At 53.0% G+C, this 24295-nt stretch overlaps 6 protein-coding genes across 6 annotated transcripts; 3 read left to right on the top strand and 3 right to left on the bottom strand.

Moving 5' to 3' along the window:
• Nucleotides 1-1098: 1098 nt before the first annotated feature.
• On the bottom strand, nt 1099-2947 carry XYD1 (D-xylose 1-dehydrogenase (NADP(+))). Its single transcript, XM_062911108.1, has 3 exons — nt 2685-2947; nt 2181-2618; nt 1099-2125 (listed from the first exon to the last, which is right to left on the bottom strand). Exons 1-3 carry the CDS (start codon nt 2740-2742, stop codon nt 1446-1448), a joined length of 1176 nt encoding a protein of 391 aa, XP_062767115.1. The 5' UTR covers nt 2743-2947; the 3' UTR covers nt 1099-1445.
• QC763_306640 (uncharacterized protein) lies at nt 1875-4593 on the top strand (the record flags this gene model as incomplete). The annotated part of the gene is made up of 2 exons (XM_062911107.1): nt 1875-3694; nt 3913-4593. Exons 1-2 carry the CDS (start codon nt 3350-3352, stop codon nt 4591-4593), a joined length of 1026 nt encoding a protein of 341 aa, XP_062767114.1. The 5' UTR covers nt 1875-3349.
• A 2437-nt stretch (nt 4594-7030) lies between these two features.
• On the bottom strand, nt 7031-8257 carry QC763_306630 (uncharacterized protein; the record flags this gene model as incomplete). Its single annotated transcript, XM_062911106.1, has 1 exon — nt 7031-8257. The coding sequence occupies one exon, from the start codon at nt 8255-8257 to the stop codon at nt 7031-7033; it is 1227 nt and encodes a 408-aa protein (XP_062767113.1).
• A 2931-nt stretch (nt 8258-11188) lies between these two features.
• QC763_306620 (uncharacterized protein) lies at nt 11189-15576 on the top strand. Its single transcript, XM_062911105.1, has 2 exons — nt 11189-14204; nt 14264-15576. Exons 1-2 carry the CDS (start codon nt 13605-13607, stop codon nt 15422-15424), a joined length of 1761 nt encoding a protein of 586 aa, XP_062767112.1. The 5' UTR covers nt 11189-13604; the 3' UTR covers nt 15425-15576.
• Nucleotides 15577-16158: 582 nt separating this feature from the next.
• Nucleotides 16159-21721, bottom strand: PFK26 (6-phosphofructo-2-kinase). The gene is made up of 5 exons (XM_062911104.1): nt 19754-21721; nt 19520-19700; nt 19074-19377; nt 18084-18930; nt 16159-18027 (listed from the first exon to the last, which is right to left on the bottom strand). Exons 2-5 carry the CDS (start codon nt 19662-19664, stop codon nt 17170-17172), a joined length of 2154 nt encoding a protein of 717 aa, XP_062767111.1. The 5' UTR covers nt 19665-19700; nt 19754-21721; the 3' UTR covers nt 16159-17169.
• QC763_306600 (uncharacterized protein) lies at nt 19809-24260 on the top strand. Its single transcript, XM_062911103.1, has 2 exons — nt 19809-22604; nt 22660-24260. The coding sequence occupies exons 1-2, from the start codon at nt 22411-22413 to the stop codon at nt 23711-23713; spliced, it is 1248 nt and encodes a 415-aa protein (XP_062767110.1). The 5' UTR covers nt 19809-22410; the 3' UTR covers nt 23714-24260.
• Nucleotides 24261-24295: the final 35 nt, after the last annotated feature.

Genomic DNA, 24295 nt, shown 5'->3' with positions numbered 1-24295 from the left:
GGTGAGACTTGCTGATCTCGTTGGTCCTGGGCCCAACTTGGGCTTCGCGCGGCACGCTGACCGAGTGTCCTGCTTCTCAGTCAGGTCAGGCCGCAGAGATTTTTCACACACACCACAGCCCTAGGGAGATGGAAAAGCTTTTTTCGATTCTTGTCGCGGCTCTTGGCCCAGCGATTGATATCCTTGACCGCCTGTTCCGGGGGGTCAGCGGGCAAGGTAGCGGGACCTGGGGAGGGGGATCGTGATGTGGCGGCATGGATGCAGTGCAGATTGCAGTAAACCCAAGGCATTTGAAGATGCAGAAGCGACAGGGACGAACAGGGCCAAAACAGACGCCGTTGGCGACCGACCGACACTCGGTGCAGTCCTAGGCTGAGGGCGAAGGAACCAGCTACGACATTGCTGCCAACTGGAGGGGTATAGCTGCACGACCGGGGCAGGACAAGGAACGAACTGTGAGATGGCTTGTACACGTACCTACTTAGCAGAGGTGTACAACAAGGCCTACACAGGGCTGAAGAACATGAACGGTGAAGAACCCAACAAGAACGGAAACCAACTCAGAGATGGAGATGGAGAAGACGGAGAGATGACACACACCTTGTTGGACGGTCAATTACTCGGTCGCGTTATGCAGCTTTGCGCACATGCGGATTCCCCAAGTTGGGACGGTGTAGCCGTGGTTCGGAGCTGGTCCCCTGTGTGTGGTCGTGTGTGTGTAGGTGATGTGTTTGGTTGGTGGTTGGGTTAAGATTGGGGACATCGAAGAGAGAACATGGGCCTTGCCTTGGTGGGGCTGTTATCGGTTATCGGCTGAGCATTGATGCTATCGGGCAACAGCTCCCCTCTCCCAAGAACATACCATACATGGACTAGAGTCTACAAGTATGTCTCAGATCTCCATCTCCGTCATACAAGTTCTTCATCACCAGCTAGTCGTGCCGTTTTGGATGATGCAACAGCACTTGCGGTGACGAAGCGTCCATGCGTACCTGACACGGCACAATACCCTAACCCGAAAACCAGGGTTATGGGCCCAATTTATGGCCTTGGCGACCGTCATGGCCCCGATGACCCATCTTGACGACCTGACCGATATTTCACAGAAAAAAGACGGCAAGGGGGTGAATTGGTAAAAGTACATTTGGACTACACAGACCTCTGGTTGGTAGATAAACCAAGCCCAGCTGCGCCAGGCTCAGGCTAAATTTTCCGAGCCCAAACTCTGCGTCCCCCCATCCCTCTTCTGTATGCCATCCTTGGGCATTATAGCCTCGCGTCGTGGGGTGAATGAGAAAGACCTAATGCCGAGTCTCTAAGTTCCAACAGCTTTCCCGTACGACCTACCACAAGCCTGCCCGACGCCAGAATGCGCCAGCAGCAAGGCTGTGAGTTCAGGCACAAAGCAGAGATACCAGCCCAACCACCATCTCTTTCCTGGGGTTTTACCTCTTTCCAGTGTTGAGAGGACTTTGGGGGTCAAAGACGTCAGTCGAAATCAACTCGGGGTATGTCACACCGCCCTGCTTCAGGGTTTCGTCCATGACCTCCATGATGACAATGCTCTCGCTCCATGGCAGAGTCTTGCTCTCCTTCTGCCCGTCACGCAGGCAGCGGGCGGCCTCGTCAGCTTCCCAGAACATGCCGTGGCCCCAGTCACGCTCCTTGTCCTTGGGGATGGCAAAGTCAATGACCTCGGCCTTGCCATCGCTCTCCTTGGTGATGACTCTCAGCTGACGTGGGCGGTAGGCAGGCCCAACGACCTGAATTTCACCAAGGCCGCCCTGGATACGGATGGAGGCACCGGCGGTGTCCTTGTTGTCAGGTTCAGAGGCCACCCGAAGAGAGGTCAGAGCGATACCGTGGCTCTTGTGCTTGGGGAACTGGAGGATGATGCTGGTGGTCTCATCAGCACCAGTGTGGTACTTGTTGACGGCAGCGATGACATTGGGCGCTTCCTTCTCTGCTTCAGGCTGGGTGTGGTACAGAGACTGGAAGACCCAAGTCAAGGCGTAAATGCCAAGATCCAAGAGAGCACCGCCGGCCAAGTCGGCGTTGACCATGCGGTTCTCATCGGGGAAGTCAATCTTGCCCTCGGGGGCATCACGGCCGACAGAGAGGTCGGCTGCATGGGAAGTCAGTACGGCATTCTTCTAAAGAATTGGTAGGACCAAACTAACCAATAGTACGGTACACGTTGCCGATGGCACCGGATGTAATCAACTCCCTGACCTTGATGCTCAGGGGGAAGTAGCGAGTCCACACAGCCTCCATGAAGAAGAGGTTCTTGGAGCGAGCAGTCTCGATGAGCTTGCGGGTCTGAGCAGCAGTCACAGTCAAGGACTTCTCGCAGAGCACATTCTTGCCGGCATCGAGGGCAAGCATGGCGTTTTGGAAGTGGTGGCTGTGTGGTGTAGCAACATAGATGATATCGACATCGGGGTCAGCTACCAACTCATGGTAAGAACCATAGGCCTTTGCTGAGCTGGGAGCATCCACCTTCTTGATGAACTCGGCAGCTCTCTCCTTGGAGCTGGACGAGGACACGGCAACGACCTCATGGCGCACATCATGGACATCACGGGAAGCTGGGCTAGTGAGGAGATCCTTGGTGAAGGCTAGAAGAGCGTTTAGTCATGCCGTTTACCAAGGTTCAAAACTAAAAGGGGCAGGCAGGCACTCACTCTCAGCAATCCAGCCGGTGGCCAGAATACCCCACCTCACAGTATACGGAGACGACATGGTGTGCTGGTGATGCCAATGAAGCTTTGACAAGTGAATACAGATACAGACGACAAAGAGAAAAGAAACCACGCTGGCTTGAAGTCCTTTTGAAGCAAAGCCCGTAGCCGGCGTGTCCAACCTCGCGCCATCTTCCCCTCCATCCTCATGGCGGGGCAGCGACGGCGCTGACGGGTAAATCGCCGAAACACGCACCCAAAACTGCGGCACTTGTCCCGCACTGAGGAAGCTCTCCCAGGCGGGTAGGGATCCACCACAGCTTCTTCAGCCAATTGAATTCCGCCCATTCCCATGCCCAGGATGATCCCAGCAGACATGGCGGACAGAAAGCTCCCGGCTCCCGATTGGCGAAGGTGCATCAAAAAGCCTAGACGACGTCATTCTTGACTTATTCAACAGAACATTTTTTTGCGGACGATGGAGTTGAAGAAATCGATATGGAAGGGAAGCTACAGGTCGAAAGCGTATGGACACTGTCTTGTCAAAAATTTATCTCGAAAAGCTCGATATAAAGCTGTCAACAGCTTCCCCTCACCACTTAGCTTTGGCCAATCAATTGAGTTGTACCTTCCCGTCCTGAGATTCAAAGACACACAGTGAAAAAGACATGTTTTCGACAAAATCATCATTTTCAAGCCTCAAAACACCAACCCTTCTGACACCCAACCGTTTCGTCCCGCCACTTCATAGCTTTCCCATTCACCGTCACCCAAGAACCCTGGCCACCATGTCCACCTCAGAACCGCCCCCATCCCTCCCCAAAATGCCATCCCTCATCTACGGCACAGCCTGGAAAAAAGATCGCACCGCCGACCTCGTCTATGAAGCAATCAAAGCCGGCTTCCGGGGAATCGATACAGCGGCCATGAAACGGCATTACGACGAGGCCCTCGTTGGCGAGGGTATTCGAAGGGCGATATCTGAAGGCATCGTCAGCAGGAATGATCTCTGGGTAATTCCACCTCACCCCTTGACTTGTGCCCTTATCCCCCTGCTGGCCCATTAGTCGACCACCCATCTCCTACACCCATCATCCACCATCATCCCACCATCATCCACCATCATCCCCTATCCTCCTCATCCCACCACCCAACCTATCCCCTATCCTCTACCCCAATCATCCCACCATTCCCCCCACCCTCTCTAACCAACCAAACTAACCACTCATAGATACAAACCAAATACACTCCCTCCCCCTCCACCCACTACACCTCCACCAACCTGCTCACAACCTCCCTCACAACCTCGATAGCCTCCTCCCTATCCAACCTCTCCACCCCGGATCACCAACCCCCCTACCTCGACGCCTTAATCCTCCACTCCCCTTTTGAAACCCTCCCCGAAAACATCACCGCCTGGACCCATCTCACTTCTTACCTCCCCAATAAAATCCGCCACCTAGGCTACTCCAACGTCCCCCCGGATTTCCTCGATGTCTTTGTCGAGTTTCTCGACCTGAACCCTTCTCTCCCAAGAGTAAGTCTGATACAAAACAGGTTTACAGCGGGCATGTACAACTGGGATATTGAAACGAGGAGATGGTGCAAAGGGAATGGGGCGGTGTATCAAGGATTTTGGGTTTTGACTGGTAATGTGGATGTTTGGAGGCATGCCAAGGTGGTGAGGGAGGTGAAGGAGGGATTGGGACTGGGAAGTTTGGAGGAGGCTTGGTTGGCGGTTGTGATGGTGGGGATGGGGGTGAGGGTTTTGGATGGGACGACCAAGGGGGAGCATATGAGGGGGGATCTTGGGGTGGGGGAGAGGGTGAGGGAGTGGATGGGGGAGAGGGAAGAGAATGAGAGGAAATGGGAGAGGTGGGTGGGGGAGGTGAGAGGGTTGGTTGGGGGGTAAGGGGGACATTACACCACCTTGATACTGTTTGTGAGATTGGTTAGGAAGTGGAAGTTGGAAAGGACGGGGAGAAGAGGTGGTGGTTGTAGAACCGGATCGTAGATTGTAGGTGCGATGGTATTCTTAATGTCTCCTTAACTTGAACTCGTCGTTTTGGATGCCTGTGCCGCAGGTTAGCGAACTTCGGAGCTGTAGTTGTGGAATCGCCCAATCGGTCAGGTTGTTTCGCCATTTGGGTGGTTGGCATCCGAGATAAAGACCTCAGGTTCGCGGGACGTCAAGAATAACGTCGCCCCTACGTCTGGGGTCCAGCTGGATGGTGGGAATGCTCTCTGAGAACCGATGCGGGTCTTGTAGAGGAAAGATGACTGAGGCGAGGGTGTTGGATTGGGGTCTCAATGTTGAGATTGAGAACTGGTCTTAATACTTGTTTTTCCTCTCACACCGTGAGCCTACAACGAATTACGTATTTTGTCTAATCCAAGCCTCGAGGCTGGGTCAAAAGTTTAGCAGTCCATGGTTTGAGTAATGGAAAAGTCACCTCGGTCGCGCTGCAAGTCGAGTTAACAGAGCATCTTGTCATGTTCTTCTGAATTTCCAACATGAAAATGTCAGCCCAGATTGGGAGAAGACCCCCTGAATGAAGTCATTGATCTTGAGCCGGTCATTCCTAGTTTCTCTTTTGACTGACATACCTAGTCAATTCTGTGTCCGCCCGCCCTTGGTAGCGTCTCTCTTCTCAAGGCCGGCCAGCCAGCCAGCCAATAATTTTCCCACAGTCTAAGGGGTGCAGCAGTCCTCTCTACATGAATTAGCCAACTCCGAAGCTATGGAATTTTCCTTACAAATTTTCACGACGAACCGGTGCCGTTAAAAGCAGGAAGCATGGTTTGGTGACGGGGACTTTTGCCCGTAGTCTAACAATCACAGATATATTGTTCCCCCGAGCCGCCGCCATCATGAGTAGCCAACTCTGGAAACTTTGCCCCCATAGTCTAACAGTCCAGATGAATCAGCCAACCCAGAAACTTTTGCAACTAGGCAGTCAACGGCTTCCTCTTCCCCTCTCAACCCCGTGGAAAATTTTAGTTTCCCAATCGTCCAGCAATCACAGATACCCAACCCCTAGCCGCCATCAAGAGCTGTCAACTCTGTTACCCTTTCCTCTAGCCCCCAAAGGCTGGCTGTCCCTACTTTCCAGGACTATTCACCTCCGTCGAAGCGAGCCCGCGGACAAGCCCAGCTCGAGAGGTAGGTACCTCTAGGTTAGGTACTTTGCCCCCACAGCCCAACAACTGCTGCATGCCCCAATCCCACAATCATGAGTGACCGTCAACTCTCCCCCCCCCCCTTTACTTACTCTAAAAACTCCTCTTCCCCCAAACCTCCCGGGACCCCGTCTTATCTTCTCCACCAACAGCGAAACAAACGAGCCATGGCCCCCCATCCCCGGCTCAAGCGCCCCCCCACCTTCCCCTTCCCGCAATAAGATGACCCCAGTTCCACGTCTCTGCCCTTCTTCAAGATGAACAAATTCCCCGGCAACCGACTCAACCCCAAGTTTATGTTAACATCCGTACCCGTCCGTCCCGACGGAAGAAACCCACTTCACGCAGCCACCCATCACTCCCACTAGTACTACATAGGTATCTAGGTAGGTAGGTATGCTCTCCCAAATTTCCACAATACCTACCCACCCACCACAACCAAACTTCTCCCCCTTTGCTTTGTTTTGAACCTCACGTCTTTGTCATATTCCAAGACACTTTCATATCACAACTCACACATTCACAAGCGCACATGTAATGATATGAATCGGCGCGTTTGTATTCCCACATATTCTCAGAGCAAAAGGGCCATAAGCGATCGTCATGAATCTATCTACCATCTTGTCTCATGTCCGTCCGTCCGTTCCCATTTCCAGCTTTTTACGCTTCTCAGAAATGCCTCTTCCGCCAAGATCCCATAACCTGTATCCCAGTGTATCCCCATTTGTCTTGTTGTTGACCCCATACCATTTCCATACACATAATCTTTTCATGACTGCATTCCCTTTGAAAGCGAAAAAAAAAAAAGGCATAAAAACAAGAAAAAAGAATCGAATATGTACAAATCGAAAAAATTTCCTCCCGGAAAAAAAAAAGCCAAACATGGCAACGTGTGTCCATGCTGCTTGCCCCCCTCAAACCCGAAAGAATAATTGCCCTTGGGACCAACTAGCCTGGAAAATATCCTGCAAGGTTGGAGAAGAAAAACAAGACACATATAACAGAAGCGAAGAATCCTGGCTCGAAAAAAAAGAAAAAGAAAAAGATCCCCCCCTCCCCCCCCCCCCGAAAACAACCCTAAACTTTGTCCATGAATCGAAAAAAAACAAGATGTCGTTAACTCTTCCTTTTCTTCTCATATCCCGAGAAATTTTCGATTTTGAAATCCTTTAGTTGGCCCCGCCATAGGCAAAAGTCCTACCATAGCGACTGGGCTGGTTGCCCTTGACCAGGATGCCCTCCTCAACCATAAAGTAAGAGTAGGCCTCGACAAAGGCATACTTGGGGTCGTTGTCAATGGCGTCAATGACGGTCTTGAGCTGTTGGGCAATCTCGTCGTCGGATCCATTAAATCCAAACTCGGTGATCCACACGGGCTTCTTGAACAGCTCGTTCACCTTGACGAGGTGGTCCAAGAATTGCTCAGTGCTGAAACCGTAAATGTGAATGTTGACAAAGTCGACGGCGCACCCGCCGTTGCAGGCAGCGAAGAACCTCTTCATCCACTCGATGCCCATGTCGGGGCCACCGCCGTTGGTGATGGAAGGTGAACCAATACGCGCCTTGCCCTGGAACGGGTTCATGAGCTCCTTGTGCTTGGCAGCGGCAACCTCGGGGGAGAGGTTAGCCTGGGTTCCGTGATCGGGCTCGTTGAAGCTGAAAAGGCACGGCGAGCCAGCGTCGATGGCTCTCTGGGCATTGGCAGGCCAGACCTGAGCAAAATCCAGCTTGAGACCCCAGAGTGTGGGGATGAAGGGAAGGCCAGTGCCAGAGTCATCGCGCTGACCCCAGTTGTAGGTCCAGCCAATCTTGGTGCCAGATCCGAGCAAGGTTTTTAACAAGTTAGGGTTATTGTAGGCCAAGCCTGCTCCAAGTCTCTGTCCCTTGGGCGCGGGAGCTGGAGCTGGAGCCGGGGCCGGGGCAGGGGCAGGAGCGGGATTGGGAACTGGCTCTGGCTTTACAACCACCGCGGGGGCCTGGCTGGAGACAACAACAGGAGCCGGGGGAGGAGGCGTGGGCTCGCTCTTGGGGGGCTCGACCGGAGCGGGAGTGGGCTCAGGGTCAGCAGGGCGAACACGAGTGATGACCGTGGTCGGCTCCGGGGCAGGCGCAACAGACGCGGGAGGAGGAGGAGGCGGGGCAGGAGCGGCCTGGCTGGAAGGAGTAGGCTTGACCTTCTTGGCTTTGCGAGTGTTGGTGTAGTGCTGGCGACGACCGGTAGGCGAGTGACCAGTAACGGTGACGGTGACCCAGTTGGTGACGGTGACGAGCTCAGTCACAAGGGCACGCTTCTCGCGAACATGTCTAACGCCATGCTGGTGGTTGAGGTGAGGGCCGGCAGCAGCCTGGCCAGCGAGGCCAGCGGCGGCCAGCGCGAGAACAGTGGTGAAATGCATTTTGCTTTGCTGAGGGTGAAAATAAGCCAATGCTAGAGGTGGTGATGGATGGGTATAAAACTGTAGGTGATCGGCTGGGTGGTCAAAGGATGGGCCTGTTCGTGAAAGGAATGAATGTCGCTGTCTGTCAAAGACGCAGAAGGAGTGATGCGAGGTGACGGTGTCGTGATCGAGAAAAAAGATCAAATGTACGACAGTCGAAACTAGCGACCCAAATGCAGTGGAAAGGAATGGAAAGGCCCGTGACCGGTGGGTTGAGAGACGAGAGGGAAAGAGAGTGCGAACGGTGGGGGGTTGTGGTGTTTTAAAAGAGTGTTCGTTTTTGGCAGTGGAGTGCGGGAACCTAGAAGGCAGGGGTAATCCAGGCACAGGGCACAGATCCAGGAACAGGAGCCAAGTGAGAAGAGGAGGGTGTGAATTGAGAGAATATTTGTACGAGCTCGGCAAGCTGAAGGGGGGGTGTGGTTGCTCTGGCGAGGTGTGGGTGTTTGTTGTGTGCCCCACTCAGACTAATGAGACGGCAGACTGGGCCACAAAGTCGGGAACTTGATTGCTCCTATTGATTTCAGGTTGAAGGTGAGGGAAGCATGTGGGCTCTCATCCCACGAGGCAAAGTCGGAGTCTCCAGTTCACTTATATACTCACCTAGAGAACAAGTTGCCAGCCTTCTTCATGTCCGCCGCCCATCACAGACTGACAGCTATCATCACAAACATCACAAACAACGTCACCGCCAACTTTTTCCTTGGTGGCATTCATTTTCGTGGACACGCCGCGGCTCCATAGGCTCTCACAGCACAGTCTGCATTTCAAAAGACGCCACAGTCTGCCCTGGAGAAGCCATCAAATGCGGCCACAGCAACCCAACCACTTCCGGAGGCCCAGTTGAGGCGAGCTGTCGATGGCACCAGCCCCCCCTGAGTTTTCTCATTCCTAGGGATGGAGAGCTCGGACAGTCACCAAACGCAAGGGTCATCTGCCGGATAGGAAACGCTCGTCTCCATTCAGCTCACGTCAGTGTCCGTCCGTCCATTCTCCATCATCCTCATGTCCTTCCCCATCAGTCGACATCTTCCAAGAGTCTAGGCCGAGAGTCGTCCCGGTTCGGCCGATGCGGGCAGAATAACCAAACGAATCGCTGGAATCGTCGGGCGGGTGATGGAGGAGGTGCTGCTGCTGCTGTTCGTCGCAAGAGGTCTCGAGTGGGGCAATTGTCTTCATGATGCCTGTCGGAGTCTCGTCGGCCCCCCTCCCCCCTCGGCTGGGCTGACCAACACGGTGGGTTTACCAGAAAAGCCGGACCCGCAAAAAGCAGCACCGCACCCAATCGAAAGCAGTCCGGTGATGCAGGTACGCAAACTCTCGCACTCTTTATCCAGGGGAAAATGGCTCGCTGCTGCAGGAACAGGGCACTCTTTTTTCGAGGATTGCAGCCTGAAAATTCTGATGAGAATGACTTGTCTTCTTCTTCTGCCAGCGCAGCATTACGCAAGCACTCAAGCACGCAAGCACACAAGCAGCAAGCCATACAGTGTTATCACGGTCCTTGGCAACACCGGATCCTATGACGAGTCTTCTCCATATCTCTCAGCTGTCGTCCGATCCAGTTCGAAACACGCCTTTGCGGAGCAAGGTGGGGGTGACCCCCCTCGACCCCTTTGACGCCGGCGTGGCGCGCGCAAACACACAAGCGCCCAGCTCCCGGAGGTCGTCACTTTCTGTCGTGTTGTTCGTGGAAAACATCTTCAAGCTGAATTAAATCTTTTTAGCCGTTTTTGACATCTCAGTCGGTCGCTGTTCCGGATCGCAAGCGAGATTGCATCCAGCGCTCCGGAGCCACGATAGCACGTGTTCCCCTGTCTGCGGACGAGGGGGAAAAAGGCTTGTTTTTCCACGCTAGGCTAGCGCAGCCTGGGCAAGGCGACGAACCTGGACCGCAGATCTGTTCTGGAAGCTGAGAAGATTGAAAAGACTTCACATACGAGTGGTAATGTTGTGGTAAGCCAAGCATCGCCAACGTAAACGATAACAAGTTTCTGTTTGTCAATCCCTCGCCTGTTCTTTTCCTTAACGCCGAACTGCGGGTTCCAGGGGGATTTTTCGCAAGACCTTGTCGCGCCGTCCACACACACACACACCCCCTCCTCCTCTACATGGAGGGTCGGCTGGATTCGTTTCAGCCATCCGCAGCGTTTTTTTACTGCGGGGACACGTGGAGCCTCCCACCTCTACCCAGGTCACGGCAGTTCATGCTGACTTTAGGATATGATCGCCCCTCGTCGGCCAACTACCGACCTTGCGAGTTGCAACCGAGTAGTCGACGGCGAGACTGATCACTGGCACTGGCACTGGATGGACACCCGAGCCGGATGGGTCAACTGTGCTCCCCGAACCTTGATTCTCAATAGCTTGCTGCAACACGCAAGGTCCCACGTCCAGGAAGCACGACAGTAGCACCGTGCCTTTGGCCTATCTGTCCATTGGCGAGCATTTCTTCTCATTGGTGATAGTCTTCTGATAATCAAATCTCACTTTGACCACAAATGACGGGTAGAGGATGTGAAGTTCCGGGAGCTTTGTGACCTCCTCACTGACTGAGGTTCTATGTCTGAGGTTAATTTAATCTTCTTTTTCTTTCCTTTCCCTTCCCTTCCCTCCCGAGCCGTCTTTTGGGCGCTCAAAAGTTCCGAAGAACCGGGAGAACCGAGAAATTGTCTTGGTTATTTTCGTTGTCTTATCACTCCCGTCAGCCATCCAGATGCGAAGCTGAAAGAGCTGAACTATTGGCTGGAATGTTGAAGTGGTAGTTCTCGAGCTGCAGTGTTCTGGAGGCACGGTCAACTTTACCCGGAGTCCTGTTCTTTTCTCGTGAGCAGGAGGCAGTAAGTGCTGACAAACAAACGCCCGCGGGTATTCTTTCCATCCAGGTATAAAAGGTATGTTGGTCTTCTCACTGCATGGCGAAGCAGATAGTCGGCAGCGGGTGTAACCATCTGCTCTTATTTTGGAGCAACAGAACTCATAATTGGAGAACCGTTACACGGCGACGGATTGCCGCCGATGCCTGCGTGGACTTTTGGTCTGTTTTAGATTTGGATCTTCATCATCCACGGCTTGACGCTTACAGCTGACGGCATTTTCAAACGATATATCAAAGGGCATGGCTCATAGCCACGCATAGACAGGGCAGGTCAACGTGAGAAAAAGTGGTATCTCAGCCTTCACCGCCGACAAGCCCTCTCCGACGCCTCTCCAAAATCACAAGCCTCGCCAGCCTCCCCGACCTGCTATTCAAGGTAACGATCGACAACATATTAACTTGCAACCTCACAAACTCCTCCAGGGAGGATGACGAGCCACAGGTCCCATATCTTTCAGTCCGAGCATGCCAAGTGGTAAAGACGGATGGCCGCAGCTTTTGAATTAACTTTGTCGCCAGTCCGTTTCTGCAAACTGAAACACCAGGCTACGATAACGACCACTTGGTACAAAAGGCTTGGAAAGCCTTGGCCGTCTAGTAGGGCAGCATATTGGATGGGAACTGAGACACGGCCACGACGACTACTCCTACAACATCAACGATATCCGAAGACATCCATTGTTGAGTGTGCAGCATTTTGCCGAGGACAGGGAGAACCGATCGGTCATCGGTTTTGTAAGTCCTGCTGACTCTCACCGAAGTATGCAACAGCATGTCGGTATAGAGGACAGACAGACATTTGTCTTCATCCCGATGGAACAACCCTTCACCTCACCGACACTGCATTCATCTCAATTTCTTTCCTCGGCGGTTTTGCCATCTCGCATTTCCTTCGGTCCCGGACTTTGTCGGTCTCCTATTGTCAGTCGAGTTTGATATTGTCCCGGAAGTCGGCACGGTGATCAACTATAGAGTGATCTGCCTATGATACACCAAGCGGTGTACATGGACGTTATTTGGGAAGCACACAGATCTGGCAAAGGGAAGAAGGAAATCGACCGCGAGGACTACAGACCGCCCATCTATGTCAGTTAGTATACATCACCTTCCCAGCAGGTTTGCTGATGACTTTGCCATTCGGCCAGTGACTTACACACGGTCAGGTTTCTAGAGACTAATTGACCTCAGCATGACGAATCGATTCGTAAGTTGCATCACGACATGTCCTACCCGTAGGACTTCTCCCCCAACCACCAAACCAGCTGCCGACACAACGACAGTGTCAATGTCAATCCTTACCTTCCCGGGTCCCTAACAGGTCCAAATACGCTCCCGAAGCAACGTTCCTGACACATGCAGGTCGTGGGCGTAGAATTCGCCCAGCAGGGCTGAGAGGGCAATCATCGATCCAAAAACCGTGGAAATATTGGCAAACCACTCCGTCGGTGTCGTCGCTGCCTGCATCTCGCGAAGGCAAAAGGGCCGACATCGACTCATCGGAGGGACATATGACCCGATCGACCTCGACCCCGCGCGGGCCGGCCGGCCGGGGTTGCAGCTTTGGGGGGGATCTAACTGGCTGGAAGTCTTCTCCGATTACCATTTTGAGATTTTTTTTTTTTTTTTTTTTTTTTTTTAGTTGTAGAGCCTCAACTTCTAACCCTGTCCACGCTGTCGCGCCCTTTGGATTATATAATTGTGGCGTTGCTTCTACCGATTGCCGTTACGGAGACTAGGGAACGCGGGAGGAAGCGGTGACGGATCTTGAACTGACGGTGCAACTGTCTCTTACCAACATCAATCACCAAAGAGGACTAGCGTTGGGAAATAGAGGAGCCAAATTACAAAATCATATTCGTAGTTGACCCTGACGCGTTTTCATTCCCTGATTCTAGATACTCAGACTCGACTACATTCTGAATGACTCTCTCGGTGAGTGCTGGCAACTAAGCTCTGCAGCAGAACAACAGTCCTAACCTCCTTCCCGTTTGAGAATTAGTGACCTACTTTCGGGGATCGACAAGCGACATCACACCCACAGCCTCGTGCATTTCTCTTATCCTACCATCGTTAATTGAGTTAAAAGACCTCGCAAGGTATCCAATAGGGCGGCTTCTATCGCAAGGGGGAAGACTATGATCACACTGCCACTCTTGGCGGGTTATATAGCTAGCTGGCAGATTTTATCTTGCGTCGGACTTTTTGATTTGATGGGAGTAGCATGCCTAAGGCATAATCCAACCCTTTTACGACACACGTGATACCCCTTGATTCCATTTTGGGAGGTGAGGGTCCTTTACAAGGAATCAGCTTGTTTCCAGGTCAGGTTAAGTACACCTCTACTATCTCCACTTGGATGCCTCTCCCGGAGTTATTTCTGACAATTCTGGTCTAGCGATTACTATCGATAAGTACACAAAGCAGACGATGAACTACGGCAATAACAACAACAACGACAACAACGAAATGGACCCCAACCTCCATGCTACCTACCCCCTCTTGGCTCTAAACACCACAACCGAGACCCCCGAGTTTGACTACTCGGCCTTTTACACCCAACAGCCCCATCATTCTCACGAGGATATCGACTACCTTGCTGAGGAGAGCTCAGCATCTGCATCCACCTCTGGCAATTTTGTTTCCTCAGCATCAGATGCCACCCTCCAGAACCTCAACCCCGTCCCTCCCCCGTCCCTGTTGACGGTCCCAGCCCTGGCCAGCACCAACACCGCTCTCGCTCTTCACAACGCCCACAGTCCAGGGAACTATGGACAAGCCTACCCCCAAAACCAACTCCAACTCCCCAGCTTTGACCCCTCTGCCGTGTCAGGAACAGGTTATAACGACGGTAGCAGCGGCGGCGGCAGCCCCGCCCCTTCTCCCGGCCACGGCGGCGGCGGTAGCGGAGGGGGGGGAAGCGGGAGCAACAGCGGCAGCCTAACCGCGGCGGGAAAACAGCGGTTAGAAAGAAGGGGCCACACAAAGAGCCGAAGGGGTTGTTTCAACTGCAAACGTCGACGCATAAAGGTAGGTAACCACCATCCAACCACCAAAACAATCACTCACTGATACACGCCACCCATCAGTGTCAAGAAACCCGCCCCTCCTGCGGCCACTGCCTCAAAACCGGCCTCACCTGCGAGTACCCTTCCCTGCCAACCATAACCCACCAGCCAACCAACACCCTCCCTCTATTCTCCCTCCTCGACCTCCGCCTCTACCACCACTTCCTCTCCACCTGCTACCCCCACCACCCCATCGGTTCAGAGCCTTTGTGGCTGCACACAGTCCCTCACCTATCCCAATCCCACCCCTACCTCATGCACGCCATACTGGGGTATTCGGCCTCCCACCTCCTCCAGTCCGACCCCTCCCTCACCCTGACGCCGGCGATGACCCACCGTCTCAAAGCCATCAAATCCATCAAGAAGGCTCTCTCCTCCCTACCGTCTTCCTCCTCCTCCCCGGATTTGGCATCGGAAGGCAACGCCCTCATGGCCACCTGCTTCACGCTAACCTACCAGTCCACCCTTTTGGACGACGGAATGCCAGAGTACATGACCTTCATCCGAGGCATCGTCATCATCTCCATCTCCATGCTCGCGCGGCAGACAAGACTGATATTTGACAACCTCATCCAGCCGGAGCATAACAAGTCGGTCTTGGAAGCGCACATGAGGAGCCTGCCGCTGGTGAGAAGGGAGTGGGTTGATGCTGCGGGGGGGAGTCTCCGGAAACTGGAAGAGGTCGTGCCGAGGCAGGGGGTTCGGAGGAGGTACTGGGAGCTGCTCGTTGAGATGGTGGAAGGACTGAAAAGGGGCGGGTGGGAGGGGTACGAGGCTATGACGAGGCATTACACTTGGTGGATGATGCTTCCGCAGGAAGAGTTCAGGGTGCTGGTGGATGTGCCCGGGGACCAGGTTAGTGTTCTGCTTGGGGCGCATTGGGTGGGAATAAAAATGATTATGGCGACGGTGACGGAGGGGGAGATGATGGGGAGTGCCGAGAGAGAAAAGAGGGTTGTGGTTACCGAGGGGGGGGAGGTGAAGGAGGAGGAGGGGTGGAAGGAGGGGAAGGATCCGAGGGAGAGGGTGGAGATGGAGGGGGGAAAGAAGGAGGGGATCGGGAGGTGGTTGAGGTGGTTGAATAGGGAAACGAAAGGGGGGTGGAGAGGGTACGGGGGGTGGTGTAGGTGGGTGGAGGAGAGGTTGAGGGAGGACTTGGGGTATTTTGGGAAGTCGGTTTGATTTGAACGAAGCTTCAAAAAGACGGGAGATGTCTGTGTAGCCCATGGAAAGGGGGAACAGGTTGGGGAGTTGAGAGACAAGCCGTATCTCGTATCTGCTTGACCTGTCTTTAACAATGTTGGCAATGGGTAGCAACCTGATGCAAGCATCCGTCGTTGGGGTAGTATAAACAACTCAAGGCCCCATCACTCACACCTGAGAGATACATCCAAAAACATAATTTAATACTTTTCTCATCCACCAAATCGCATCTCGCTTTCATCATCAACAAGGACCAGAAAAAGTGACCCCCACATTCCATCAAGATCTCCACAGGGGCACCCCTGCCCCCCCTTTTTTTCTCGGCTCCGCATTCCACACCGCCCCACATTCAGGGCTTGGTTGGGGTCTGGTAGGGTCTGATCGATATCGAGCGGTCATTGACAAGCCTCGAGTTGGGACGGTTTCTTCACACGTGAGTGATGAGAAACAGATTTTGACGGGCACAATTTCAAGTCTGAAGTTTGTATGCTGTTGGTAATTTTTTCAATTTTATTTTTTCCTCATTGGGTCACCATTTCCCAATGGTGATTTCTCTGGCACACGTCAAGTCAAGGACAGAAATGAATAGTCGTGACTGCTGCTAGGATTTCTGGCACTTTTTTAGTCTTCAATCTTATACTCAGATTCACTTCGGTTGCTGGGGAAAAAAAAGGCTGCGTGAGTGGTGTAAGATATGGGTGGATTGATCTCTTGTGGGTGTGAGAATAACTTCACATTCATCCATATTCCCACATGTGTCTGTATTTTCCTGCTCGATGGCTACCTACAAGCCTCGAAAGGCAGCGGCATTTTCCGTATATAAACCTCTCCTTCTCACAATTTTGTCTCGTCGCCTATCTTTTATTCCATCATGCATACATACATTACTATTATTCACCTCCACCATCATAATAAACAAACACCCTCATCTCACCCATCTAAGAACAACTGCGCTAAAAAAACAATTCTAAAGATTTTTAGACCAATTTCAACCTTTCATCTTCACCACCAAACAACTCACAAAACCACTAAGTCAAGAAGCTTACACGCCATGATATAGTCAATATATAACCAAACTACGCTACTACCCCAAGCGCCCAAGTCTACAACAAAAACACCAGGCTACCCAACCCCAGCCTGTTCTATCATGAGTACATGCGTCTAGCTTTGGTTGCACTTGATATCAATGGTAATATATGCTTGCTTCTTCGGCCCCTTCTCTCGTTGAATGCAAATACAAATTTTTGCAACCTTGAAGCTCTTTCTACATGCGCTGCGCTGGCTCTGCTTGGTCTTGCCATGATAAAAACACACACTTTCGAAAAGAAAACAGACAGGAAAATAACAATGCATAACCTACATCCCCGCATGCAGGTCTAAAAAAAAAAAAAAAAAAAAAAAAGGAGCCGTTGCTTGGTCGAGCGCCATGATGAAAGCAACCCATGATGATTGTGTGCCGGTGATGTCTCATGTGCTTGCGTTGTGTACGTGTTCGTCCCATCTGTACCTAGTCCGTTAAGTCATTGCCCCTGTCCCATAAACGCCTCTGTGTAGCCTCCTTGATAAATGTCAAAAATCAAGTGAGTTGTGGTTGTTGCCACCACGGTATCGCCCCGAAACCCGAGACGCCGAAAACCGAAAAGCGAAAAAAATCAAAGCGCGGCAAACGTAACCAGCTGTGTTGGCCGCCTAATGTTACACATGATGGGATGTCAAAATCTCCATCACGAGTTCCTGTCCACCGTCTTCCGAGGCTTGTAGTTGGGAAGCTCATCGAACCAGCCCTGCTCCTCGTTGTACTTGTAGGCGTGGAACTCGATGCCGTACGGCTTGGGTTCAATAGCGTAGAGAATCCCCAGCGGAACATCGAGGTCGGCAATATCGTCCCTAGTGAGATCCATAAAGTACGCCATCAGCACCCTGCAAACTGATCGGTGTCCGATGATGAGCAGGTGATCGGTAATGCGCTCAATCTCCCGAACCATATCCCGGAGACGGCTGATAACCTGGAGATAACCCTCGCCTCCCACTCCAGGATAGATGTACTGGAGCTTGTCCTGGGACCGTTTCCGGTACTCCTCGGGGTATCTTTGCGCAATCTCTTCGTAAGTCATCCCCTCAAAGGAGCCAGCGTTGAGCTCGTTGAGCATCTCCCAAGCTTTCACATCGTAATCTTCGTCTGCGTCGAAGTACTCGGCCGTCTGCACGCTGCGTTGCAGCATCGAAGTCCAGACGCAAAAGTTCTTGTCCTCGAGCTCTTGGTTGAGCTCGGGATATGGTGGCGTGTTGTCACCTGGCAGCGGTGGGAAGGTCGACTGTGCGATCTTGTTCTTCTGTTCAATCAGCCACTCTTTGCGCTTGTACGTCATGAAGTTATAGAGTGCAAGGCCATAGCAGTGACCCCTCTCGGTCAGTTCAGAATTGCCGCCCAGCTTTTGCAGTTGGTTATCCTGACTCTGGCCGTGGCGGGTGATCCAGATTTGTCTGGGAGAAAGGTTGAACGTCGTCAAGTAAGAAGCGATCCCGCCGCTAAGGAATCCCTTGAGTCGGTGGTGCACGAGTTTTCTCCCAACATCAATCATCTATGCACAGTTGGTTAGTGGATGTGGCTAACAAACAAACCAAAGATAAAACATACCTGGATGTACTGAAGATGCATGTCTTCCTCCCACTTGCCCAGCGGCTCGTAAGCACTTTCATAAGCTTTGACTCTTTCCTTGAAATCAGCCAAAGACTTGACAGGATCCTTGTCCTTGTAGTCTGGCCCGGAAAGCTTCAGGCGCATGTTGGCCTCGAGCAGATTTTGGTCGTGGCAGATGCTTTCGATGAAGAGAATGCCGAGCTTTGGCTCCCGAGCTTTGATATGGTCGACCAAGAGCTTCCGCCGCTTGATCGTGCTGTTTGTGGCATCGAGAATGCCAACAGCACCGCCTCCGTGGAGAAGGTAGGCCAAGAGCTCATCCAAGGTGTCGAGAGCGACTTGTTCACGCAGCTTGGCTGCAATCTCGTTATTTGGATCGAAAAACTTGGCCGACTGGTCAATCTTGGTGCGAGCCGACTTGGGCTCCCCATTGAGATCCAGCTTGGTTGGCTCATCCTCTACCATAATGTCAGGACCTTTCGTGCCATTCAGAAGGATGGTAGCAGCCTGGGTGGGCACATCGACTCCTCTGTTAGTGGCCGAGGTCGGGGATCCACTACCGGAGTTGGCCACCCCTGCCGCAAGGCGCCTACGATTTCCAACATTGAAAATCTTGGTATTGTGTTGTTGCCACGACAGGTAGCGCTGGATCTTCTTGGTGATGTACGACTTGCCTCGAGCAGGTAGACCGACCATGATGATGACGAGCTTCGCAGCGACATCGCGGTCGGGAATTCTGCCATCGGGGGACGCCTTGGACCTGGTCATGCCCGGGATATTCAGCGTGGTGGCATGTGGCCGGACTCTTGGTGTGTGGCTGCCGGAGTTCTGTCGAAGGGGTGGACTGTTTCAACACTAGTCAGTCAAACTGACATGACAGCGGGATGCAGCAAGTATGACAAGGCTAACTATGCGCCCGGTTGGAAAAAGGCGCAGAAAGCTTCGCACAAAATCTCGCAGAAAGTGGAAAAATTGCATTCGACTCACATTCGAGGAGAACCGGGGGCAGTGGACGGGATGCTGCGTGAGTAGGGGGAGTCATAGTGCTGCTGGAAGCCAGGGCGTGTTGGGTGTGACGACGAGAGCTCAAAGTCGTTGAGGTCCTTTAGTGCGCTGGACCACGACGCAGCAGCTGGCGGCAGCAAGCCATCGTGAAACTGATGAGCGCCTGGAATGGGTCGCTGTCCGTTGGCGCGGATCGAGGGTGATGATGGTGCAGTGGCCGACGATCCGATCATATGGCTCATCGCCAGTTTTCGCAGCGACGAGGGCTGCGAAACTGGAAACGAGTCTTTATAGTGATATGCAAGGTCAGCCGTGGTGCTGGTGTTGTGCGGTGATGCCGCTTCGAGAGTGGGTGTGTGTATGTATAGTAGAAGCAGAGTAGTATAGAGAAGTGTGAGAGAAAGAAAAAGAAGAGGGGGAAAAGAGACCTTCTTCGCGTTTTCTTTTGCGTGAGAGACCAGTGAATGATGATGACGATGATGGTGGTGACCAAAGTGAATGCGGTGGCATGGAAGAAGGACGACTGGAGACTTTGAGATCAAAAGTCGAGTCCGGATGGCGCGTCTGCAGCATGGGGCAGGGATTCCCTTAGTGGGGTTGCAGCGCTATCTAAGCACCAATTAGCGGCAGGAGACAAAGGGCAGGGGTCCACGGGGCTGCACAAAATATTCGGTGCTGACCGTCCGGGTGTTGATCAGTGGTCGACCTTCCGTCAGGGTTCCAGCAGGGTCTCCAAAAGTCCCAGAAGGCCGGCAGCAACAAACTCTATTTTGCGGCAAAGATCTGACTTTGATCGCCACCGGCGGAGCATCTGACTGGAGCAAGCCATCACTTACAGGTTATGATGAGATGGACAAGAGATGGAGAATCCGGACTGGGATGGACTGGGATGGACCGTCTCGTGGGACTTTGACGTCGTCCGAGAATATTCTGTCGACGTCGAGTGGCTAAGACGATTTAGGGTCGCGAGGCGTCTTGGCCCAGGTGCTTGGCAGGGTGTATCTGGTGGAAACGAAGTGACGTAACCTGGCTCGTTTCCCAAAGGGTCGTGGGGTGACGCGGGTGACTCAAATCACCCTTTTGCTCAAACTGCTGAGAGAGAGCGCAGCTGCCGATGCCAAGGTCTGCGAGATGAGGCGCTGATGAGAGGTGGTCTGGGGTATATACGACCGTCGCACACGATGAGGCCACGGCAGATGACAAGACGTTCGACCGTCGGCCTCGTTCTGTGACACTCCGAAGACAAGTCGACCTGCCTCTGTGACTGCGCCCGAGCCCGACGATGGAGGTGGCCTTCTTGGCGTCCGCTGCGCAACAGAACACCAAGTCCGGAATGGGAGGACAGCCAGGAACGGGCTTTGGCTTTGTTGGCTGAATCCGGGACGTCCGTGATTTGTTGGGTTGGGCAGGTGTTGTCTTATTATACCAGGAGAGGCTGATGGAGGGCAGCCAAGTGTTGTTGGAGCAATCCGCGAGGGTGAGGGTGAGAGTGAGTCAAAGAGTTGGGAAATGTAAACAGAGAGACGACGACTGGCCGTGGTGTTTGGCCTGGGGGAGGTACCTTCAAATATGTACCAATCTCCTACCTTTCTTTGAGTCTTTTGTTGAGCAATGTAGCTAGCCTCCTCACCCGCCCCCTCCCTCCCGGCAGGAATTACCACAAAGACAAGCCCATCAACACTCTGACGCGGGATTCTGGGGTTTCATTGCCCCAGATGCGATGTGCACGGCTCAATAGTGGTGCAACAAGTGGTGTCGATGCTGCCGATGCACCCTCCGCTACAGGAGGCTTTCCCATATTGAGGAAGATGGGGATCTTTGCTCGTTGCGGAGGAGCCGCCGGCTTGGCTCTTTCAGCTGCAGCCAGCTCAATTCCAACCTCTGGTGTTAGGTCCGCACTCGGACTTCCGGCGCCGAATGAAGCCCACGCCAAGGCAATCAAGGCCTCATCATGCCTCATCATCACTCGCACCCCCTTCACGAGGCGTCGTGCTCGACATGGGAAATGTGACAGGCTGGCCTTCCCACCCCTTCCTTCTCCAACAAGACGGCGCCCTGCTAGGTGCTTGTTGCTTGTTGCTGCGTGCTGCGCTGCATATGCACCTCAGCACGGCATGGAGGCAGAATGCGCCTGTGCCCCCCACGCTAGAACGGGGTCAGTTGCCAAGACCAGCCGCTTTCCGATGTCAAAAAGCCTGGGATGCATCCAATGCGTTGCTCGGCACCACACCACCCGCCCGTTTGTTGCTGCGGAGGGGGATGGGATGTGGTGTGGATGTGTGTGGGTGTGTTGGCAGATGAGTGCTGATGAACAACGGCATTGTCCGTGAGGGCTCTTTGTCTCCATCCATGCCATCCTCTCCTATCTCCGTATCTTCTCCATCGTGTGGTCTGGAGACCATCCACCTTTCCTTTCACTCTCACTGTCCACTGGCTGGGACGGGTCAAGAAACCCCTCTCCCACCTAGGTCTCAAAGAGGGGTTGTGAAAGATGCTGGAACCTGGAACCTAGAGGCGTGGAAACGGGCCGTTTAAAGGGCATTATATTATCCGGGAATGGACCTATCCTCGCGCTCTGATCCTTGGAACACATGAAAAGGTTAGCAATTCGAATGTGCAATTGGAGTTCCATCCGCTCAGTGTTTTGTAATGGAAAATAGTTGGGGGGAGCTCTCTGCTTTGCGGGGAAGGGTAGGGTTGTGTAGGTACCCCGCAGTCGGTTGCTCGCCAAAAAGTGCAACGGGGGAAGGTGGGGTTGGGGTTGGGTTGACCAGCTCCAGCCTCCGTGCCTGCCGCCACCAACCGCAATTACCAGGGGTCCAGGAACAAAGCTGGAGGTGGAGCTCCTGTCTATAATTTTTTTGTCTGGAACTCAGCGAAGAAACAACAGATGGTGCCGTTTTGCTTGTTGCTTGCCTCTTGTTGTTGTCGTTGTCCGTAGGGACCGGGCTGTCTAAGTGCTCCCCGTCTTGCTCTTGCTCCTGCTTTCTCTAGAATCGATACTGCCATGGTTTCTCGTCCGGACTTCTTGTCTCTGCATGTTCCATTATACCCTCTGACTGCTGTCGTTTGATTCTGCCCTTTCTCCTCCACCATCGCCTATCTTCCCGGTTACCCCGCTAGTCACGCTTCATCGTTGATTCTTCACCTGCCACCCTCATCGAACAGTCGACCACATATTTGCTATCTGATTGCTGGCCTTCTCTACACTTTGTCACGACTTCCTTGGATCACGATTGCAAGACAAGCCTCTGTCATCGTCTCACGACAATCTCGCGCAGCCCTCTGCACTGACAAGGGGGAAGTCAACCTGCACAAGATGGACGAGGAAGAGAATTCTATCCATCGCATCCTTGACGCCCAGGAGCCTATTGTGAAGGAGCTTGTGCGTGGGGAAGTCGAACATGGGGTCCTCATCCCACTAAAGACGACACTGGAGCTGCGAGATGATTACGTGACGGCCAAAGTTCTGATCACTCGCGTGCCTCTGAAGACAGCCAACCCCGCAATCATGTACGTTCCCAACCCTCTCGAGTCCCCTGGCGATAAATGCTCACCATGATAACAGGATGTTGCGAGAGCTACTATCCGAAGAGGTGGTTAAGTGCTTCCCTCATCTTCGTCGATGCGCCAAGCCTTGCGATTTGCCTGCCCACATCAAAGCGAAGTTCATGAACGAGTCCCCAGATACCCGACAAATCCATACCGGAAAATCGAACTGGATATACATCATTGCAGGGCCCGAATCCATGCTGAACAAGGAGGAGGTCAGACAGGAACTGACCAAGCTCGACGGCATGGAGGGCGAGGAGGTGTTCATCAGCAGCATCCCCGTCCCTATGGTTGCACCTGCTTCCCAGGTTCAGGCTGCTATGTGGTCACAGCAATTCTGGCCCGCCGTATACCGCAAGAACAATCCTCTTGGACCGCATCCTTCGATGATCGCCCGCAGCACGGACGAGATCAGTGACGATGCGGCCATTTGGATGAGCCTCGCACACCAAGTCGCCCACCAGTCCGAGGCCAAAGGCTATGGAGAGGCCATGGGCGCTTGCGTTATCCAACGAGAGGAAGACAAGACGACCATTGTCGCCTTGGCTGGTGACGCTCGTTGGTGCCAGCGAGGCAAGTGCGGAGATGGAGGCAACCCCATGGCACACTGTGTCATGCGTGCCATCTCCATGGTTGCCCAAAAGCTGGTTCGATGCGAAAACAGACAAACTCGGACCAATCCGGAGCCCATTTTAGAGTACGAGTGCTTCCAGGACAAGCCCTTGTTCGAGGATGAAAGAAAGGTCTTTGAGCTGGAACATCCCAGCCCAGACGGCTACTTGTGCCACGGTCTCGAGATGTACCTGACACACGAGCCCTGCGTCATGTGTTCCATGGCGATACTCCACTCTCGCATGGGCAAGGTTGTCTTTCGTCATCGTATGCCGTTGACGGGCGGGCTCAGCGCGGAGGATAGGGGTTGTGGTCATCCCTCACTTGGGGGAGCCGATGGCGGTCGTGGTCTTGGCCTGTTTTGGCGCCGGGAGTTGAACTGGAGCTTGATTGCCTGGGAGTGGGAGTCAGGCGGCTGCATGAGGCCTCTAGAGGTGGACAAAGCCATCCATGCCTAGTCACTACGTGGGCTCTACACCTCCCCCTTTGCGGCACACACAGCTACACACGGCTCAACAACACTGGCGACGACATCTCTGGGCGGTGTCGTCATCACGCCTTACATACAACAACAGCAACAAGCTAACATGAGAGGATCTTATGGTGTTCTTGATAGTATTGAGTTTTGCAAAGAAGAAGTCGAGGGAGTTAGGTAGTCCTCTCGTACATCCGGATTGGCATTATGACGGCGCAACAAAACACAAAACATTTCACAAGCAACAACAACATGGACTGGGAAGCATTTTAAAGTATCTCATTGCGAAGGGATGGTGGACATGGAGGATACACGGATAGCAAGGCGTTAGATAGGGGGGGCAATCAGCATGATTTATAGCTGTGGTGTAATGTATCAACTTTCTTTCCTGTTAATGCCCTGGCTGGTGTTTCCGTGATATTTGGTTTGAGGGGAGTGGTGGTAATTGATGAATCCTGTCCGGCAAGATAACGACAGAGAGCAACCGACAACACAAGACACTTTTGAAGATAGTCGTCTGTAAAATTAATGAGATTGTGGGGTGAGGTTGAAACCAGTTATAAAT

The sequence above is a fragment of the Podospora pseudopauciseta genome, chromosome 3, assembly GCF_035222475.1.
Source record: "Podospora pseudopauciseta strain CBS 411.78 chromosome 3, whole genome shotgun sequence".
Lineage (NCBI taxonomy): Eukaryota > Fungi > Ascomycota > Sordariomycetes > Sordariales > Podosporaceae > Podospora > Podospora pseudopauciseta.
The sequence above is the reverse complement of the archived record's forward strand: the minus strand, read 5'-3'. Positions and strand labels throughout refer to the sequence as shown.

What these genes read in the sequence shown, in the direction of transcription:
- XYD1 (XM_062911108.1), bottom strand. Translation starts at nt 2,742, where the DNA reads ATGTCGTCTCCGTATACTGTGAGGTGGGGTATTCTGGCCACCGGCTGG. An exon ending in CACCGGCTGGATTGCTGAGA is followed by an intron (nt 2,619 to 2,684) that starts GTGAGTGCCTGC and finishes ACGCTCTTCTAG; the next exon opens with CCTTCACCAAGGATCTCCTC. An exon ending in CAACGTGTACCGTACTATTG is followed by an intron (nt 2,126 to 2,180) that starts GTTAGTTTGGTC and finishes CTTCCCATGCAG; the next exon opens with CCGACCTCTCTGTCGGCCGT.
- PFK26 (XM_062911104.1), bottom strand. Translation starts at nt 19,664, where the DNA reads ATGCTGCAGACGCGCCATCCGGACTCGACTTTTGATCTCAAAGTCTCC. An exon ending in CAAAAGAAAACGCGAAGAAG is followed by an intron (nt 19,378 to 19,519) that starts GTCTCTTTTCCC and finishes ATCACTATAAAG; the next exon opens with ACTCGTTTCCAGTTTCGCAG. An exon ending in GCCCCCGGTTCTCCTCGAAT is followed by an intron (nt 18,931 to 19,073) that starts GTGAGTCGAATG and finishes GTGTTGAAACAG; the next exon opens with TCCACCCCTTCGACAGAACT.
- QC763_306600 (XM_062911103.1), top strand. Translation starts at nt 22,411, where the DNA reads ATGGACGAGGAAGAGAATTCTATCCATCGCATCCTTGACGCCCAGGAG. An exon ending in ACAGCCAACCCCGCAATCAT is followed by an intron (nt 22,605 to 22,659) that starts GTACGTTCCCAA and finishes CCATGATAACAG; the next exon opens with GATGTTGCGAGAGCTACTAT.
- QC763_306620 (XM_062911105.1), top strand. Translation starts at nt 13,605, where the DNA reads ATGAACTACGGCAATAACAACAACAACGACAACAACGAAATGGACCCC. An exon ending in GCAAACGTCGACGCATAAAG is followed by an intron (nt 14,205 to 14,263) that starts GTAGGTAACCAC and finishes GCCACCCATCAG; the next exon opens with TGTCAAGAAACCCGCCCCTC.